Source organism: Vipera ursinii, assembly GCF_947247035.1.
Source record: "Vipera ursinii genome assembly, chromosome: Z".
Lineage (NCBI taxonomy): Eukaryota > Metazoa > Chordata > Lepidosauria > Squamata > Viperidae > Vipera > Vipera ursinii.
The window spans coordinates 61,571,459-61,590,849 of NC_139517.1; the positions used below are offsets into that span (position 1 = coordinate 61,571,459).

The 19,391-nt window shown below is 40.0% G+C and overlaps 1 protein-coding gene across 4 annotated transcripts; it reads right to left on the bottom strand.

Moving 5' to 3' along the window:
* Nucleotides 1-1,985: 1,985 nt before the first annotated feature.
* PIGA (phosphatidylinositol glycan anchor biosynthesis class A) lies at nucleotides 1,986-19,267 on the bottom strand. 4 transcript variants are annotated; one of them, XR_014494360.1, is made up of 8 exons: nucleotides 19,038-19,267; nucleotides 17,336-18,105; nucleotides 15,198-15,330; nucleotides 14,163-14,295; nucleotides 10,259-10,465; nucleotides 8,176-8,746; nucleotides 3,201-3,337; nucleotides 1,986-2,138 (listed from the first exon to the last, which is right to left on the bottom strand). XR_014494360.1 is itself a non-coding variant. In XM_083379324.1 (7 exons), the coding sequence occupies exons 2-7, from the start codon at nucleotides 18,051-18,053 to the stop codon at nucleotides 8,731-8,733; spliced, it is 1,308 nt and encodes a 435-aa protein (XP_083235450.1). In that variant the 5' UTR covers nucleotides 18,054-18,105; nucleotides 19,038-19,267; the 3' UTR covers nucleotides 8,525-8,730. The 4 variants fall into 4 exon arrangements, 2 of the variants coding, with proteins under 2 accessions (XP_083235449.1, XP_083235450.1); XR_014494361.1 differs by lacking the exons at nucleotides 1,986-2,138; nucleotides 3,201-3,337 and adding an exon at nucleotides 6,165-7,886; XM_083379324.1 differs by lacking the exons at nucleotides 1,986-2,138; nucleotides 3,201-3,337 and adding an exon at nucleotides 9,941-10,041 and having other exon boundaries at nucleotides 8,525-8,746.
* Between the last annotated feature and the right edge of the window lie 124 nt (nucleotides 19,268-19,391).

The window sequence follows — 19,391 nt, forward strand, 5'->3', positions numbered from 1 at the left end:
AGAACCAGAGTTAAATTTGTATATGTATTAATGAATTATGAACTCAGTTCGCACATTGCTTGGAAAATTAACATATGTGTGTAAAGAATAAAAAATAAAATATTTTAAAAAATGAAAGCTGTTTCCCATTTGTCTCTCTAATTTTAATTCTGTAATATGCCTCCCTTAAGTCCAGTTTCGAAAAGATTTTTCCTTTCGACACGTGTGCTAGCATGTCTTTCATCAGAAGGAGGTGGTAGAGGTTACTCTTACTCACTGCATTCAAAGATCTATAGCCTATGCAGAAGTGAAGTGTCCCATATTTGTTTTCATGAAATAGCACAGGGGCTGCGGTCTTGGGCTTTGCCAGTTGGATGAACCCCCTCGGTTCTAGTGAGGGTGATGGGTCCACTTACCAGGGGTTCGTCCTCTGAGTTGTCATCTGATAAATCAGGTGGCTCCCCCAGTGGTGTCGGAGTTCCCCTTGCCTGCCTCAGTGGAGTTGGGAACTCTACAACCTCCATGCTTTTCATAGCCATCTTCTTCGGCTTCATTGGAGTCTTTCCAGGCTTCCTCCCTAGGGCTCAGCCAGGCTTCTGGATGGGGGTCTTTGAGCGGCAGTCAGTGGCACAGTGCCCCTTCCTTCATTTAAAACATCCAGTTGCTCTCAGGGTGGCTGGCGCTTGCTTCGTTGGCTCTTGGGATGGCTCTGCTGGCGACTTTCCCCAAGATCTCTCTCAGCGTCATTGTCTTCTGGCACGATAGATCTATGCTTCCTCAGCCAGGATGTACCAGTCTTGGTGCCAGTCCGGATCCTCCCAAGGGATGCAAGCGTAGGTCATCATTCAGGCCATTTCTGAAATGTCCAAGATATCTTGTGGCGAGTTCAGCTTGCTAGCAAGGGCTCAGAATTCTTGTGGGTATTCCACCATGGGTCATCACCCCTGCTTGACAGTTTTGATGTGCTCCCGTGTTTTCCAATTAGCCAGTGGATCTTCAAATCGGCATCTGAGACCTGCCATGAACTGATTGAAGTTTTACAGTTCTGGGGCATCGGCGTCATGGAGATTTACCATCCAGTCTGCTGCGTTGCTATCTAGGGTCTTTCCACAATCCTTATCTGACCACGGTCATTGGGTATCTCACGGCCATATTCTTCCATATAGTTGAACACTTGAGTCAGGAAAAACCCCAGTCGCCGTGGCTGTCCACAGTACCTTAATCCTATTGGTGGGAACTTTCGGATAGATCCATGACCCCTCTATCTCCTGTGATCATCGGCTGGTGTGGCTCACCCACAGGTGGCTGCTGCTTCCGTGGTACCGGTGGAAGGAACTGGGATTGCTGGTTTGCCCCCCGTTCATCTGTCCCCTCGGCTGAGCCTGACTTAGTGGTGCTTCGGCATGGGTCAGTTTTCTCCTCCTTCATGGAATTGAAGGCGAATCTCAGCATGTCAATGGCTTGCTCCAGGAATTGGCTGGAATGGGGCGGGCGGTCATCCTTGTCTTCGCTAAGGCAAAGCGACCTCTCCATCTCGACTTTCCAACCCGGTTGGTGACTGCCACATCCGAGTGTCACCCACCTGGATCTTTTCTCCCAGTCCTTCTTCCCGATGCCCATTGACCACCTTGGTTTGTGGCGACATTCCATGGCCATCATCTTGTCCGATGAGCCTGAGGATTGAGAACTTTATTGGCTGGGCTCTGCTTGGTGGGAGAACTCTGCTCCCATGGCAGGTTCTTCCCTTTCCATTTCAATATCAGACATTGTTTGCTTAGCCCCCCAGTAAGGGTCTTCCTTCCGGGCTGATTACTGCAGATCCTGTGTAATGTCAGGGCCCACTTCAAAACCTCATCCCAAGAAAGCAGGACTCTTGGAACTGTTTCATTCCAAAAGGAACTTTTATTAGAAGAAGCTGATAGCAGGCATAAAGGCAGGATCTGAGGGTTTCCTGCTTAGATCAATAGGTTAAGAGAGTCCCAAGCAAACCCCACCCCAATAGTTCATCCAGTCAGTTTAAATGAGCCAATCCCCAGGTGTTAAGTCCGCTGTGGGAACAGAGCTGATAATGGAGTCCAGTCCCATGTTTGTGAAGATGTTGTTAGGGCTTTGCAACTTCCCTTCCGCAGCGAGATAAGCCAGATAGCCGGAGGCACATTCTTTTCTCACCCCAGGTTGACATCAAGGGAGACACAGTTCAAAGAGCAACATGAAGAAAGTAGCGGAAGGGACACATTGTAGCAAAGCAGAAAAACATACCGGAGAGCCTTCCCCCCTCCCCCTCAGGAGAATGGCAGAACCCACAGAAAGAAATGGATAGAATTGAAATAGATCTTCCCCCCCGAAAAAGGAATGGGGTCTGACAATCCCTCTTGCAGTTATTGGCATTAAGCCAAATTTCACCTAGTCTATACTTATACATTTGGTTTTTCTTGCCTAAGTGTAAAACCTTACTTTTATTTATGTTGCCTTTCATTTTGTTAGGTTGGACCCAGTGTTCAAGTCTGTCAATATCTTTTAGGATCATGTTTGTCTTCTGGGGGTGTTGGCTATTCCTCCCAGCTAGTGTCGTCTCCAAATCTGATGAATTCCCTTTCAATTCCCTTGTCTAGATCAGGGGTAGGCAACCTTGGCTCTTTTATGATTTGTGGACTTCAACTCCCAGAATTCCTGAGCCAGCCATGCTGGCTCAGGAATTCTGGGAGTTGAAGTCCACGAATCATAAAAGAGCCAAGGTTGCCTACCCCTGGTCTAGATCATTTATGACGATAGTACTGGGCCTAATACAGAAACTTGGGGTATCCCACTGCTTATTTCCCTCCCTGTGGATGTAGTTCCATTGAGGACTATTGAGTATGATTTGTCAGCCAATTACAAACCCACCTAGTGGTGGTCCCACATTTTATTAGCTTACCAGGAGATAGGCTGTGGTCTACTTTATCAAATGATTTACTGAAATCTAAGTGTACTATGTCCACAACATTTCGCTGGTCTACCAATTTGGTCACTTTGTCGAAAAATGAAATATTTGTTTGGCATGATCTGATTTTGACAATCACTTTTTCTTTTCTCTTGCCTGTTATCATGGATAGTATAGGCACTGAACTTTTCACATGTTCTATAATCTTGTTTTTGTTCTTAATGATTGTTCCAATTATGGAATGGTTCACACAAAAGGAACATGACATGTTCATCATCTCTTTCCTCCCCCACATATCCACCTTCATTTGCATCTTGATGGATTGGCGCTTCTTTGTGCAGCTCTCTTCCCTGTTATCACTCTGTTGCTTCATTGCAGACATCCACAGTTGCCAAACACCACACACAACTAAGCAGCAAACACTGTGTCCAAGTGGATCTGAGAACAGTACATGAGAAAAAGCATGAAGAAATTGAAAGAAACCAGGAAAGAAAGGTGGGAAAAGGTTAATTTTCAGCATGCCACAAATGCATGTGGTGTGATGGAAACTAACTCTTTCCCACCTTCTCCTGACTTCTGGGACCTTCTAGGGTGGGCTTGTGAACCAATCTGCTCATATCACTGAAAGTTTGCAACTCAAAAGTCTGTAAGTAGAGTAATATCTGTATTGATAAGAGTTCCCATCTGTATATCATAACTTAGTACATAATTTCAAAACGTTTTTTAAACTTCTTAAATGCTTCCTGTAAGGTGAAATAGTACTCAGGAATGTTCTTTAAGGGCACTGCCTAACAAATTACCTGCAACCTACTTTTTCATGATAAATTATCAGAAAATAATAATTTACAACCATATCAACAGAGTATTAAAAACAGTTTTATTTGTAGATAAAGACAGAAACCTGGATCTTTGACATTATATAGTAAAACTACCTTTCATCATCACAGAATGCAGTACTTGGTGTAGGCCACGGGTCGGCAACCCGCAGCTCTGGAGCCGCATGCGGCTCTTTGAGCCGTCTCCTGCGGCTCCCAGTCGCCTGGTGCGCGCGCACCTCTCCGAACCTTCAAGGCGGCGCTCGGCCCAGAGAAGCGGGAACTGGAGGGGCCACGATTTCCCCTCCAGAAGAAGGCGCTGGATGCGGCCGGCCCCACGGGGAATGGGGAGTGGCGGTGGGGGGGACGGAAAAGTCGCAGAAATGGTAGGAGAGATGCTGACTGGCGGCGGCCTCGGAGGAGGCGGAGGGGTGGAGGGAGGGAAGGGTGACCGGGCGGGGGAGGGGGGTGAGCCAGAAGGAAAAGGGAAACTCATCCGGCAGAGCAGTTGCAAAAAGAGGGAGGAGATAAGCCAGCCCGGTACCTGGATCCGCTTCCTGTGTCTCCTCCGCTCTGCCATGATGTCCCCGTTTGGTCTCCTGGTGACGTGGGGCTGAGCCGGAAAAGGGGGAGGGGGAGACCGAGGGAGGGAGGGACGGAGGGAGGAAGGGAGAGAGAGACGGAGCCAGCGTCAGCCAGCGGGCTCACGAGGGGCAGCAACCTCGCGAGAGGCCACGCGCAAGCCATTAGGTAACGCGCGCGAGCCCTTGGGGAGGCGGGGCAGGAGCACGGTCTGGCCTCTGGGCTTCCTTTCCCTCTTGTCCGCATCGCTGCAAGGAATTGCGCTGTTTGGGGACGGCGACGCTCGCCCATTCACACGCTGTCCAAACGCTGGTCATTTGCTGCAGGGCTCCCGCTTGGAAGGGAAGGGAAGGTGCGGTGAAGAGGCCAGGCTTCCTTCAGGGGGCCTTTCATTCCTGTACAAGGGGGAAGGGGAACTCTCTGTGCTTTTGTGTGTGTGTGTGGCCCATCTGCAAAGATGCCGAGGAAGGAGAAGCGGGATACTGGTTGGGTGGGGGAGCAGCAAAAGCGGGGGGTGGGGGGGAGAGAGAAAAACGGCTCCGCCTTTGGTTCCCCCTCCTAAAGCACACGGGCGCTAGAGAAAGTTTGGAGTTGGGTAAAGAAGCGCAAAATTCAGGAAGGAAAGCGGGGCGACGGGTGAACCGGGAGCATTGGGGGGAGCAGAGGGGAGCGATTACTGTCTTGCTACTAAAACGAGGGCCGGCCACTCCGCTGGGACGAGCGTGCCTGTCCTGCTCCCTTTCTCTTCCAAGCGGCGCTGCTCAGCGGAGACGGCGACGACGACCTCGGAGTCACAGCCTAGGAATGCTAAGAATGCGGGACGGCCACCGGCAGTGGAAGGCAGGAAACATCGGGGCTTGAGATCTCGCTTTCCCCCCCTCTTCCTCCCTCTCTTGTGCTTTACATACACGCACACACAAAAGCACAGAGTTCCCCTTCCCCCTTGTACAGGAATGAAAGGCCCCCCGAAGGAAGCCCGGAGACCTGCCGCGTTGACGAACACGGCAGCTGTGCAAACGGGATGGCGGCGGTTTGGAGAGTGCGCGCGCACCTCTCCCAAGGACGGCGGCGGCTTTCTGACGCCTCCGGCTGGAATCACACCCATTAGCAGCAGCGTCAGGAGCGTCCGCCGGGGCAAACGAGGGGAAGGGCGGCTCCCCCAGCCTCGCAGATCCTCGGGAGCAGCAAGGACCGGGTTTCTGCTCGGAGGGAGGGGGGAGCGCAGCTCGCACGGTCCGGCTTCGTCCTCTGGCCCGGCCCAAACGCCGCCTCTCTCGCCCCCTGCGCCAGGGCCAGGCTGGGCACGCGAGGCGTTGTTCCCCTCCCGCAGGGCAGCCGCGGAGCAAAGAAGGGAGGGACGTGCTCCCTCCTTCTGCCCCCCTCCGGAAAAGCGGGCGGGGGCGGGCTTCCTGGCCGGGCTTCTTTGGGATGCTGGCGCCTGAACAAACGGCGGGAGCCGCCCAAGGTGGGCTGCAGCAACTTGCTTCTCTGCCCCCCCTCCAGGCAAGTGGGGCTTCGTCCCCCGCCTCTCCAGACCTGCCCGCGGTGCTCTGACCCTCCCACTTTTAAAAGCCACTGTTCTTAGGAGAAAAGCCCCTGTCGCCCCCTCCCCCCTGCGCGCGCCGGTCTGGCCCCGTTTGACGAATGCGGCAGGTCTCCAGACAGGACAGCGCGCACCTCTCCAAAGGGGAGACCCGTCGCCGTGCAGGTGCCTCCCATTTTGCGCATGCGCAAAATGTTTTTTGTGCATACACGTGAGTGGACGCACGTGCGTGCACTTTTTGCGGCTCCCACTTTTTTGTTTGTGTGACGGAACCAGTTCTGAGTGGCTCTTTTCCTTTTTCTGGTTGCCGACCCCTGGTGTAGGCAAGAATACTTCTACATTCCATAATTGCTATGAAGGCTATTAATGAATTGCAAAGATTTTAAAATCACCTAATTTTGTAACCTCCAAATTGGCAATACCATATATGTAATAGAAAAAGTATTAATTTTACTGTGATACATTTTCATTATTAGCCATGATTGAGAAACTGAATATTCAATTTATGAATATTTTTCATAAATATTCATGAGTTTTTTAACAGCCAAGGAGCCATTGCTTCACACTCACTAGATTACAATAATGTAGCCACAATATATGCAAATAAATATAGAAAACTAGGAACCATTATTTATTGTGAAACATGTACCAAATCAAAGAATACAATCAACATTATTTTTAACATGTAAAGGTTTTTCCTACTATCAAATGTAACATAATTTTGGTTAATTCTACCATCTATAGAATTAGAAATTGCTCATAAGGAGTGGCAACTAAGCAGAGAAAAGCAAATCACTTGACATAGTAAGGCTATGATATTTAGATATTTAAGAAAAGCTCCAAAGTATCTTCAAATATACAAGTTATAGAATAGACTTTGTAATAGTATTTTTCCTCCAGAAGAACAAGCACCTTTAGCATATCTAATTAGTCCTTTTCCTGCAGCCCTTTATATAAATTATTCCACAGGGTTAAATAAATCTGCAGAGTAAAGTCATATTGCACAAGAATAAATCTATTTCTGTAATATTGGGTTAGGCCAAAGGAACCATAGGCATAAGAAGCTGTAAAAATTCCTACTCTACAGAAATTGTTTTCTTATGAAAAGATACCTGAAATAAACTGTTAGTCATAGAAGACTGATATTGAGAGAGACCATAGTAATATTCAATTATAGAAGAGTGCTTAGAAATTTTGAAATATAAATGCTAGGTAAATGGCAAAGGGCTGACATTGCATTTGCCAAGGTATGAAGTAATAATCCAAATTACTAAATTAGTCTTCTTTTTAAAATTAACATTATGCCAGAGAAATTGTCAATTCAGATTTATATATAATATTCCTCCAAAGATGGTATTAGTTAAATTTACTTGGAGTAGTTAAGTTGGAGGTCAAGAATATTGACACAAATTCTATTGCATGTCTATCATATTTACATTCTCTGCATATTCTACTAGGATTGGCAAATTTGTATTGGAAAAGTGTCTATTTGTCCTATTTTCTTCCTCAAAATATTTTTAGATCTTTATGAATGCTTTCAACTAAAAAGATTACTCTCTCATTTACAAAATGGGAGTGCTTACCTCTTCTTTGTTTTTTACAATAATGAAAATTAAAAATAGAAATCTTAGGTGTACGTATTTCATCAGTGCTTTAATACAGTGTGGGTAATTTTTCCTTCTCAAAATAATTATGATAGGGTAAAAGAAAATGACCACTGTTTTCAAATTTTCTGGTGTTTGGAATAGTAGAAATATAACAGTATAAACAAAATTATTCAGACAAAGGTCACATATAGGAAAAAACCGAAGCACCTGTTTTTACTTTAGATATGGCAATCCTATCATGGAAGTATTGATTGGAATGAGTTTTAATAGATACTATAAGACAATTTTTATTTAAAAATGGAAGTGAAAGAAAATAATAAACATGATGCTGAGCCTTGATGTAAAAAGAGACTTTTTTCATTATGTCTCAACTGACTTATAAAAGTAAATTCAAGACTTACTCTTAGGTCTTGGAAGAACTTGGAACCTTCTTCTGAAAGCTTCAAAATATTGGCAGAGAATTCAGAATGTGTCAATTATACTTGTTTTCAAACTATTAGAATGAGTGATAGATGCCTAAACAAAGAGAATATTCTCCCAACTTCACTAATGTTCACTATCTCAACAAGTAGATTTGGGATCTATACTTAAAAAGTTAGGTATTTTGTTGTATTATACAGGATCAAAACATATACTGTTCCATACAATTTTTAAGCATACTATGATGGTGCAAGACAAATTAAAAACAGAAATAAACTCTAAAAATAGACAAAAGATCTACCAACTCACCTATTTTTCCTTTTATTTCCTCAGATGATCTCTTTCATTAATGGACATGACATTCCATGTATTTATAAAATATTTCAAGCTGAAATAAATGTGAACAGATTTTGCAGCATATCTTGGGAAAATGTCTCCTAAACCAATTTAGATTAATGCTGAGGTAGAACTTCGCTTTAGTTTCTTTCCATTCATTACTGAAAGCTGTCCAAAGACATATAAGCAGTTTTGCTTGATAAATGTAAATTTAATAGCAAATCCATAATAGTGTAAGACAAGTAAGGGAATGAAAGTTTTTTTTTCACTTCTAGCACCTTTAGGAGTTTGTAATATTTTCTTTTTTCTTTTTCTTTTTATTGTGGAAATATTTTCTAGTCCATGCTCCCTTTAGGCCTGTGGCATCTACTGCAGTATCAACAAAATCATCAGGTATCAGCCATTTCAGAAATATCAGAAAAAGAAAGCTGATCATAGCCAAAAGAGCAAAAATGCAACCAGTCACTGGGCCACAATGAGTGATAAGTCTCTCAAGTCGTTTGCCCACTGACAATACAGTTTCATTTGCTACTCTGTTGTATACCTGGAGGAAGACAAATACATAAATTAGGTTTGTTTGCAATATGTAAATTGTATTAACTCAGACACTCATTCTTAATCATAAAAATATTATAAATGTAACACTAGAATACACTAGGGAATAACCTTTGGTATATCCAAAGGAGTCAGCTAGAAGAACTAATTTCCCTTATTTTTCAGATGTTCTCTTAGAATAATCTCCAGATTCCTAAAATTTGTCATTGAACATTTCATATATTTCCTATTCATAATATGATAGGATTTGGCATGTAATCCAAACTGGATTATGAATACAAATGTATGATTATTAAATATAATTACAGAAGACCTACATTTACAAATGAATATGGATAATGAATTACCGTATTTTTCGGACCATAAGATGCACCGGACCATAAGATGCACCCAGTATTTAGAGCAGGAAAACAAGAAAAAAAATCTTTCTCCTTCTCTCTCTCCCTCTCTTTCTCTCTCTCCCTCCCTCTCCCATTGTCCCTTCCTTCCTTCCTTCCTTCCTTCCTTCCTTCCTTCCTTCCTTCCTTCCTTCCCTCTTTGTCCTTCCCTCTCTGCATTAGAGCAGTACCCGCGGAGGCGGCCCTGCAGCCCGGCTTTCTCTTGCAGAAAGCAAGCTGAAATGGAGTGAGGGAGATTGCCAGAAATGCGAATCGGCCGATCTCGCACTCCTGCAAACTCCCTCGCTCGGTTTCAGCTTCCCTTGCTACAAGAGAAAGCAGGCTGAAACGAGGCAGATTGCAGCAGCGCGAGATCAGCCGATTCACATTCCTGGCAATCTCCCTCACTCCATTTCAGCCTGCTTTCTCTTGTAGCAAGGGAAACTGAAACCGAGCGAGGGAGAGTGCAGGAGCGTGAGATCAGCGTTTCTCAGCACGTGCCGATTCGTGCTCCACTTGCAGAGGTTGGGGCTGGCCATACGGATCACCTTCAGACCATAAGACGCACCCTCGTTTTCCCCCCCACTTTTGGGGGGAAAAAGTGCATCTTATGGTCCGAAAAATACGGTAATCAGACCGTGGTAATCTCTCATCAAATCTCTGGACATAAAACCAGAAATTAGGAACAACCCATAAAGAATAACTTTTACAGCAGCAGCATCCACTGATCATGGTTTTGTGCCACATCGTTGGCTCCCAAAGATTATTTTTCCAAAGCAAAGGATTGTGGAAGAAATTTCTCCTACCCATGTGCAGTAACTCCAATCGTAATAGAACAGCAAGCAAGATATACTGGACAAATAGTCCCTAGAAATGAGACTGGAGTATAAGATGGATATGATGGGATCTGCAAAAAAATTGCCATTTGAGCTAGTATGCCATTAATAGATAAGTCTCTTGTCTATACTTACTCTGGCACACCAAGTTCCATATATGTAAGATACTAGATGGCTACAGGTTAAGCGTATAAAGATAGCAATATAACTGAATTTCCACAATGAGATAAACTATTAGAAAACGTGTTCCCAAATGAATACAGTTTCCAAACAAAAAAGTTCACCCACTTTTTCAGTTCTTTTTGCAACATTTCTCCAAGTGTAGAATGTTCTAACTTTATCATGCATAATTTCTGGAGGCAACAGTGATCCTGACTTCAGTTGGCCAATAGCCTTTTCCAATCCAATACAGAGGGATTTCACTGAAGGTTCACACAAGATTATAAAATCATCTGGAAGTACTTCAGGAATCCCACCAACTCTTGTGCTAACCACCTGAAACAACAGATAAATTATTATGTTTTTGCTACGCAATTTGTCTCTCAAGAATACAAATACTGTACTGATAATATACAACAGTTTATGTTTCACAAAAAGATCTGTTGTTTTTATGAATAGTATACAATTTTTTTAATATACTCACAAAACCATTATCTCACTTCTGAACTATTTCCTAACTATACCCTCCACTATTTTAATATTTTGTTTGTAGGAATCTTTATCCCAATAATTGTCTAGTATTTTTCTGTAAAAATACTTCACATTATCTGTCAGAATCCATTTATATACCATTCATAAATCCCTATCTGTATGTTCTAAAATCTTACATCCCTCACTGGATTCTGCCATTCCCAAGGAGGAGATGTTGAGAGCCTTGGTGGAACAGTGGGCTAATGCCTCCTTAAGTAACACCAGCTACCTGCAATTAGTGCAGGTTCGCATCCCACCAGGCTCAAGGTTGACTCAGCCTTCCATCCTTACGAGGTAGGTAAAATGAGGACCCAGATTGTTGGGGGCAATTAAGCTGACTTTGTAATAATGCCGCTTGGGGGGTGTATGAAAGCCCTAATAAGCAGGCATATACATAGAATGAAGGCTACTGCTAAGCTTGTAAGACGTCCTGAGTCTTCGGAGAAGGGCGGGATATAAATGGAATTAAAATAATAAAAAAATAAATAATTGGCCATCCTTATCCATTTATTACAAGGGTCTTTATTCAGCCTGCCTGGAGGCATCATCAGACCAGGGGAAGAACCTTTGCACTGAAAAGAACAAATAAAGGGAGGGGGGAGAGATCTGGTTTGTATCTCCGATTAGAATCTGAAAGGGAGGAAGGAAATGTCGTAAAGCCATGGAAGATCCCTCTTCCCTTGGAAGGTTTTGACACCTGAACTTTAATTGATCCGGGACTGACCAAATGGACTGAGGGGAGGGGGTTCACTCGGGGACACCTTAAAAGTATTAATCTGTAACACAGTTTTCAAATCCTGTCTAGATTTTCCACTGACAATCATGTTTTAGTAAAAAGTTCCTTTTTGGACAATTCTGTCTCCAAGAGTTCTTCTTTCCTAAGATGTGGCCTGGGGTGGGACGTGACATTATCTGTTGTTCTGACTGTATCATGTTCATTCTTTACTTTATAAAATGCTTATTACCTTCAGCCATTTAAAAGTTCAGTGCTTCCAAAAATGTTTACAGTGGGGACCAGTATTAAATAAGTTGTGTAGATTGTCCTTTCACTCCAAAATAGAAAAGAAAACAACTGATTTACCAATACCATTGTTTCAAATAGCACGTTTGTGTAATGATTAAGGCACCAGGCTAGAAACTGGAAGACGATGAGTTCTAAACACGCCTTAGATAAAGTCAGCTGGGGGACCTTGGGCCAGTCATTCTCTCTGATTCCTAGAAAGCTGGCAATGATAAACCATTTTCAAAAAAAAAATTGCCAAGAAAAGTGTGGGGACTAGTCTAGTTAGTTGCCGGGAGTCAACCCTGACTTGAAGGCACAAACACACACATGTTCAAATGGGAAAGGATACAATTGTTATGTTTCCATTTTATTTTTTTAAATATAATTTTTATTGAAAGCCTTCACATTAAAATAAGAACTAATACAAACTAAAATAAAATGAAAAAGGGAAAATTTAAAAAAGTTGAGAAAGTACAAAAAAAGTAGAAATAGAAAAAGTACCGTATATAAAGAATATAAAATTATGGCTTCCAAGTTTCTTCACAGCAGTTATAAATGCCTGTTTTTTCCCCTCTATCAAATACTTGTATTGACAGCCATAATGCTGTTTTCAGGAACAACCTGGACTTGTACCTATTCCACATTCTCTATATGCACATCTAACATATAATTTTTGAACACTGACTTTAGCATACCACAAATATCTATTACAGCCAAATATCAAGTCACGTCTTTCTAACTCTTATTCAGTCTTTGATTTTCAACAATACTCAAACAAAATGATAAACTGCAAAATACGATTTCAGATCAGGTAAACCCAATCCTCTTCTTTCCTTTGCATTTTATAACAGCTTATATTTAACTCGTAGATTTTTCCCTATCATACAAATTTAGAGATAACTTTTAGGTATTATTTAAATGGTCTATCAGTTCTCAAAAAAGGTAGTATCTGAAACAAAACTATCCTTCCAGGATTTATTTTTATCAAAGAAATTCTCCCCAATCGTAACAAATTTATTTTCTCCTCACATTAGCATGTCATTTTAATTTCATTCCATATCTTACATAATTATTTTGCAACAACATATAATAAATATTTGCAATACTCAAATATTTTATTTTTTTCTCAATCTTAAACCAATTTTCTTCATCATTTTTGTTTGATCTTTACTTTTGTATTTTTGTAAACATTTTTGTCTGCTAATTCTTAATCTTAAAACCTGCTAGCATTAGTTTGAATTACAGGCTTCCCCCAATTGTTTTTGTTTTGCCTTTCTCTGTCCTTAAATACTTAAGTCTCATTTGATACTCTGTAATTACAGTCATACAATCTGTCTCATATTTACCTTTATTTTGTCAAATCTATTGACTGTTTCTTTAATATTAAAGAAACAACATTCTACAAAAGTCTAATCTGCATGTTGATTTAGCTCCATTACTTTTAAAAGTCTTTTGCCAAAAATTAATCTTTAAAAACTACTGTCCCTTTTATCCATTTAAACTTTCTTACACCAAATTTTTGTTAAGCTTTTAAGTAGCAATTTAAAATTCTTTAAACATTTTTTTCACTTTTATCAGAAACTCACCAAGTGATTTTTCCTTATCCTGCTATTTGGAAGATCTCTCTTAACTTTAAATTGATTGCATCTGATAGTGGTTAAGAAAATGAGGCATTTGCAAATCTTATGTTCATTAAAGGCTGCATTGCAGTTGTGAGCATGACTGAAATCCCTTGACTTCCAACCACTCAACCCCACAATTTTTGCAATCTCCTCATGAGTAGCAGCTGTCTGGAATGCAGGTGCGTAATCTCATGGTCTCTCTTTGTCCAGAGAAAACTCCACTGGCTAGAATTCAATGTCTGGCCACCAATCTCCACTGCAATGCCATTCCCACTCCTTCAGGGATGTTTAGTTTGTCATTAAACCTCACGCTTATGTGTTTCCATTTTAGAATGTACATGCAATACACTACAAATGTTATTCTTCACCATTTTTTACTTGACAGATGCTTTTAAAAATTACTATTTTACCTCAAACTAGATGGAAATTTTGCTAGTAATAACCGCTAAATTTATTTTGTTTACTTATTTGCAGGCACTCCAATCAGCCAACACTGAGAAGTTTACAATTCCATAACATATAATCAGGATTTAAAATAATTTACATTAACTTTAAAACAAATTATGTATTATAATAAAATAAATGATAACATGAAGAAAGGAACACCCAACAGAACAATTTTCCTCCTCAGGAGGATGGCAGTCTCTAATCAAATATACACTTAAAAAGCCTGCCATACTAGTTTGCATTAAGCAAACAGATGTTACTGGGAGAAAGTGACAAGGCTTTAAAAGTGACAAACAGCACCCTGAATTGTGCCCAGAATGGCAAATAATGCAGCTCTTAACATAGAGGTGTTATATGGATTTTGTTCCTATTGTAGTTTTTTCTTAAGACAATGGTCCATTTAATTTCTTTCAATAAGAAAAAGGTTTACCTGTAAACCACAACTGGCAGCTTCCACTATTGCCATACAAAATGCTTCTGTGAGAGACGTATTAAGAAATATATGACCTTGAACCAAGACATTTCTAACTTCCTGGTGTTCTAAGGCTCCTAGAAGACGAACTCTATGAAGTTTTGAGAAACAAATAAAGAAAAAATATTGATAGAAATATTTTTATCAATGGAGAAAAGCACAGTCCAAGATAAATACTTGCAACTAACCCTGAAATCAACTGGATTATGAATGAACTACTAAAGTTATCGGTATCAATGAATTTTTAAAGTTAATTTTAATTACACCAAGAACAAAGTATGTTAGACTATGCTTTTTAAGAGTTTCCACATCAGTCACATTTCATAAGGAATGCAGCTAAATTAATTTTGAATTTTTTGAACTCGTCTTCAAAGAAGGCTAAAATGCTAAATGGTTCAGCTATATTGCAAATATTCAATTGTCAACTACAGAGAAACAAAATAGTGAGATCTAAGATCATCCAAACATTATCTCATGTCAAACAGTTCTTGATATTTTTACCAATAATAATTAATATTAGAAAAAAATCAAGAGAAACAGCCTACATTTTCACATGAATTTATTAAGGCTTGGTATTCCTCCAAAGGAGCAATTAACAAGCATATTGATCTAGATCCAACATATCAATATGTAGGACACCAGACCATTCGACGTGCCAATCAACAAGAGAACCAATCAGCTGCTCAGAATTCAAATTTAGCTTCTAACAAATGACCATCTGACTACTCTGGCACACAAGACATTTTTGAGCTAAGGAGAATAGGATAAGAAAATCCTGCTGCTGATGTTACCTAGTTTGGTAACAAAATGTTCAGAAATTATATTAAGTTAGGAGAACAAACCACAGCTAAAACCTAAAACCCGAGCTACAAGTATTTTCTATTATTTCAAAATATTATCTATTGTATAAAATCATCATCCCACTCCTTTCTTCATTTCCCTGGTAAATCTTTAATTAACTTAGCTATATTAAATACCATGCAGAAAACATACCTCTCATGTAGTTGATATCTTTCCCGTACTTCTTCTAATACAATTCTTTTTGGTCCTTCTCCTCCAACTAAGAAATGTAAATCTGGATACTTCTGACATAGCTCGGGAATTATACCACTAAGTAAATCAATACCTAAAGAAAAATATTTATTCAGTTTTATAAAAAATGATTCTTAAGTAATCATCTTTTTTATGAATCATTCCACCACTGGTTAGCTTTCAGAATTTCAAAACCAAAATACAATTTTTAAAATATAAGACACCTTAATAATTTACTAAACCAGTTTTATATTAATATTGCATGTTTGTAAATGACCTTCCAGGACAGAACCTCAAAAGAGCTTATATGCTGCTGACCAACCTCTGTGCAGTTTTATTTTTCTGTTCCACACCAGGGTGGTCATTGCATAATTTCCATTCAAAATTATGACAGACTTTGAAAAAGCTACCCACAACCCTTTCTGAAAATTAGGACTTTCATACCACCACAACCCTTTACAGTTGTGGTTACATTTTCGGTGCTTGGCAACCAACTTGCAATTATGACCAGTTGCAATATCCTGGGATCATGAGACTGTAGTATGCAAACTTCTGTTTTCCAGCATAAAATGCTAATTAGATATGCTGGATTTACTTAATGACCACATGATTTGCTTAATGACTGAAATGGATTGTTTTATGACTACCATAACAAAAATCATAAAACTGAGTCAGGTAACATAGTGACCGGCTGAACTATATGTAACAAGGTATGAGCAAAATTCTGAGCTCAAGAGTATACAACCTACTCTTCTTATAAAAAGTAATTTACATCTTATTTTCAATAACACTCTTGATTTCATTTAGAATAAAATAAAAACCCTAAAGCTCCAGATTAATGGCTGGCAATCCTTTAAGGTAAAAGTACCTCCATGCCTTATATTTAAAAAGAAATAAAGCATTTATCATTTAAACACTTAAAATGTCCCAAATATCAAGAATGTATATGAAAGAGATCATTTTAATTTTGGAAGTCAGGGGGTCACCTTTTAATTGGTTGGGATGTTGCCAATCCCAGTCCAGCATAATGGGAAACATTATATGCCAGTGGTTATTAACCTTTTCTTCACCACAAACTCCCATTAAAAACCTTTTGTGGCCACAGCACACCAAGTCTTAACTCAAGATTTAAATCATAACACTTTTTCAAGCCTTCACAGACCACAGGCTGGGAATCACTGTTATCTTCAATGCCTAGAGCTCCCCTGAACATTGTCACTAAACTGTAATTTTAATGCAATAGGAAGGAAAATATAATATGCAAGGAATAATTGTTCATTTTTAATTAATTTAATTTACTCTTAATTTTTATTATATTCAATTAATTCAGATTTTGACCTAGACTGGCCATTTTTTGAAAGTAACATTGACATATCAAAAGAGAGTACCTTCTTGAACACTCAGCCATATACATCTATCTTTTTCACCATTTTCAATCACAACCTGCAGAAAAGATTAGCTTGAAAAAGGTACTGGTGCAAGATTATCTGGTGAATTTCATTACTCAGTGAACATTTTCTTGGTCCTAAACTAAAATCTCCAAAAGAATAGAGTACACATTCATAACTTGGTTATACCAATCTTGAAAAATATGCCTGCTAGAAATTTTTGACTGAAGCAATCTTTTTAAACAAAAAACTCTCATTCAACATGTATATCTTATTGTGTTTTTGGTGAATGGGAATGTCCATGTCCTAGAAATTTACATTATTTCTAATTTATAAATTAGAAACCAGTTTTAGTCTGCATTTGTACAGCAAGATGCTGCCAGAATTTCTTACAATTTTACATTCAAAACCTTTGCTTAAAATTTCAAGACCATGCAAAGTAACACCATCTCTTTCCTCCCTCCCTCTCCCTCAAGTTGGTTGCAGTTCATCCAATTTATAGATTCAATCCATGACATACTATATATTAATCCAGAATTAAATTACATCTGTCATGGGTCTAAAATCCAGTTCAGACAAGACAGAAACATCTTAGGGCTTAAAAATCACCCATTATACAAAATATTTAAAATGCAAAATCAGTAAAGGTAATTTCTGATCCATACACACTAAAAAACATTTAAATACATCTTACCCTTCCAACCTTATTACCTTTTCTATATACAAGTCTGCTAACCACAACAACAGTTATTGTGTTGTTGTCACGTCTAGATGCATCAGGAGTGAAGTCAGTAGGATCAACAGCATTAGGGATGACAGAAACTATTTCTGGATTAAGTGCTGCTCTTAATACAGTATTCTCTTTGCTTGTGTAAGAAACACATACTATGTGGTTTGTATCACATAGTGATACAGTCAAGAGTTTATTTGTAAGCACCGAACTGACATCAGCAAATCCAAAAAGCGAATGATCTGTAAAAATTGTCCGTAGCTGCATTGTCTTAGCATGAAACAGTGCATCATGAGCCATAGAAGAAAATGAACTATGTGCATGGACAATGGTGATTCTTTCTCGAATAAATATGTACCTGAGCAGAGGCAGACTGTGAAAAAGAGTAGTGGCTGTAGATTGGTTGTACATAACTCTTAATGGTAAATAGTAGACTTTCAGTCCATTGGTGAGGTATCGAATGCCTTTGCGATCATCATAAGCATGGGTGACTACAATCACTTTGTGTCCTCTTTCAATTAGACACTGTGACAACTGATAAATATGGCTTTCCACTCCACCCATGTTTGGATAAAAAAAATCAGACACCATACATATTCTATGAGCTTGACTGGCATATGCCGGAGACTTATTAGAATTCATAGTTGAAATGATATTAGAGAGAAGCTGTTCTTGAGTTCCTTCTCTTCTACAGGCCATATTAGTTAATCGTTAGTCCATGTAAACACCATTCACTTTGAAAAGGAAATTCCTAGATGCAGAAAAATGCACACATTAGGGAAAAAAGTGTTTCACTATAGGGATTATCATTTTAAAAGTAGCAACATTTTACAATGCAATCCATTACACAATCAAGTACAGGTACTTCTCATTTAGTGATTGTTCGAAGTTACAGTAACAATGAAAAAAGTGACTTATGACTGTTTTTCACACTTAACAACCATTGCAGCATCACCCACGGTTGCATGATCAAAATTCAGATGCTTGGCAACTGACTCAACCAGTGTCCTGGTTTCATATGATCCCCTTTTGCTACTTTCTGACAAGCAAAGTCAATGGGGAAGCCAAATTCATTTAATAACTGTTACTAACTTAGCTACAGTGATTCACCTAAAAGGTTATAAAATGGGGCAAAATTCACTTAACAAATGTCTCACTTAGCAACAGAAATGTTGGGCTATTTGTACAGTCATAATTGCAAGTATGATAGGTGTTGCTGGAATAGCTGGAATACAATTAATAACTCTTATATCTTCTACTGAAAATCATATACCTATTAACTAAAATGAACCTTTAGAAGCATTATATTCAATGTGGCTTATTCAGACAGGGGAACCCAAATTAAGGCGGCCTCAGGAGTATATGCCTATGATAAACTGAATCACAAAACCTAAACTACCTTTTAACCTAGAATGTTAGGCAAGCCCAATTATGTAGTTAGCGTATATTCACCATGCCGTGCTAATCTCGAAAAAATGATTTAACTAAATAGACTACTGCTCAATTAACTATGGTTAAAGATATTACACAAAGGCAATTTATCAAGGGCTCCACAAAATACTGCCACTATTAATTATCGTGGAATCCCGGTTTCGTCACAGAAACGATCACTCTTTCCGACTAGTACGGAAGAAATCCCGAGTTCCCCTGTCCCAATCACAAAAGGAATGAAAAAGCGCATACCGTTCTTTCCCACAAACGAGTCGTTCAATAGAAAATGAAACTCCTGAAGATGCAAACCAACTCCTATGGCGACAGCTACAATCTTTGTTAGTCACTCACATATAATTACATCCTGACATTTTTAAACCCAATCAAAGTCCACGACGCAATTCAGGAGTCATTGTAGGCGGGAACTTTCGGAGTCAGCCGTTTTTTTCTCTTCTCACAATAAGCACCTCACCAACCGTCTGTCCCACCTTCCACTTGCCCTTAAGAAATCTTCATACCACGCGCAAAAAGTAACCAGTCATAAGCCTCTGCCGGCTCACGTGGGCAATGAAAACCAATCTTTTGAGATTTTTGGAAAGAATCTGG

Bases quoted from the DNA above. Each gene is read 5' to 3' on its own strand.
- PIGA (XM_083379323.1), bottom strand. From the start codon at position 18,053: ATGGCCTGTAGAAGAGAAGGAACTCAAGAACAGCTTCTCTCTAATATC. The intron at 14,296-15,197 runs GTATGTTTTCTG...AAAACTTCATAG, and splicing joins AGATATCAACTACATGAGAG to AGTTCGTCTTCTAGGAGCCT. The intron at 10,466-14,162 runs GTAAACCTTTTT...CTGTTGTTTCAG, and splicing joins CTGCCAGTTGTGGTTTACAG to GTGGTTAGCACAAGAGTTGG.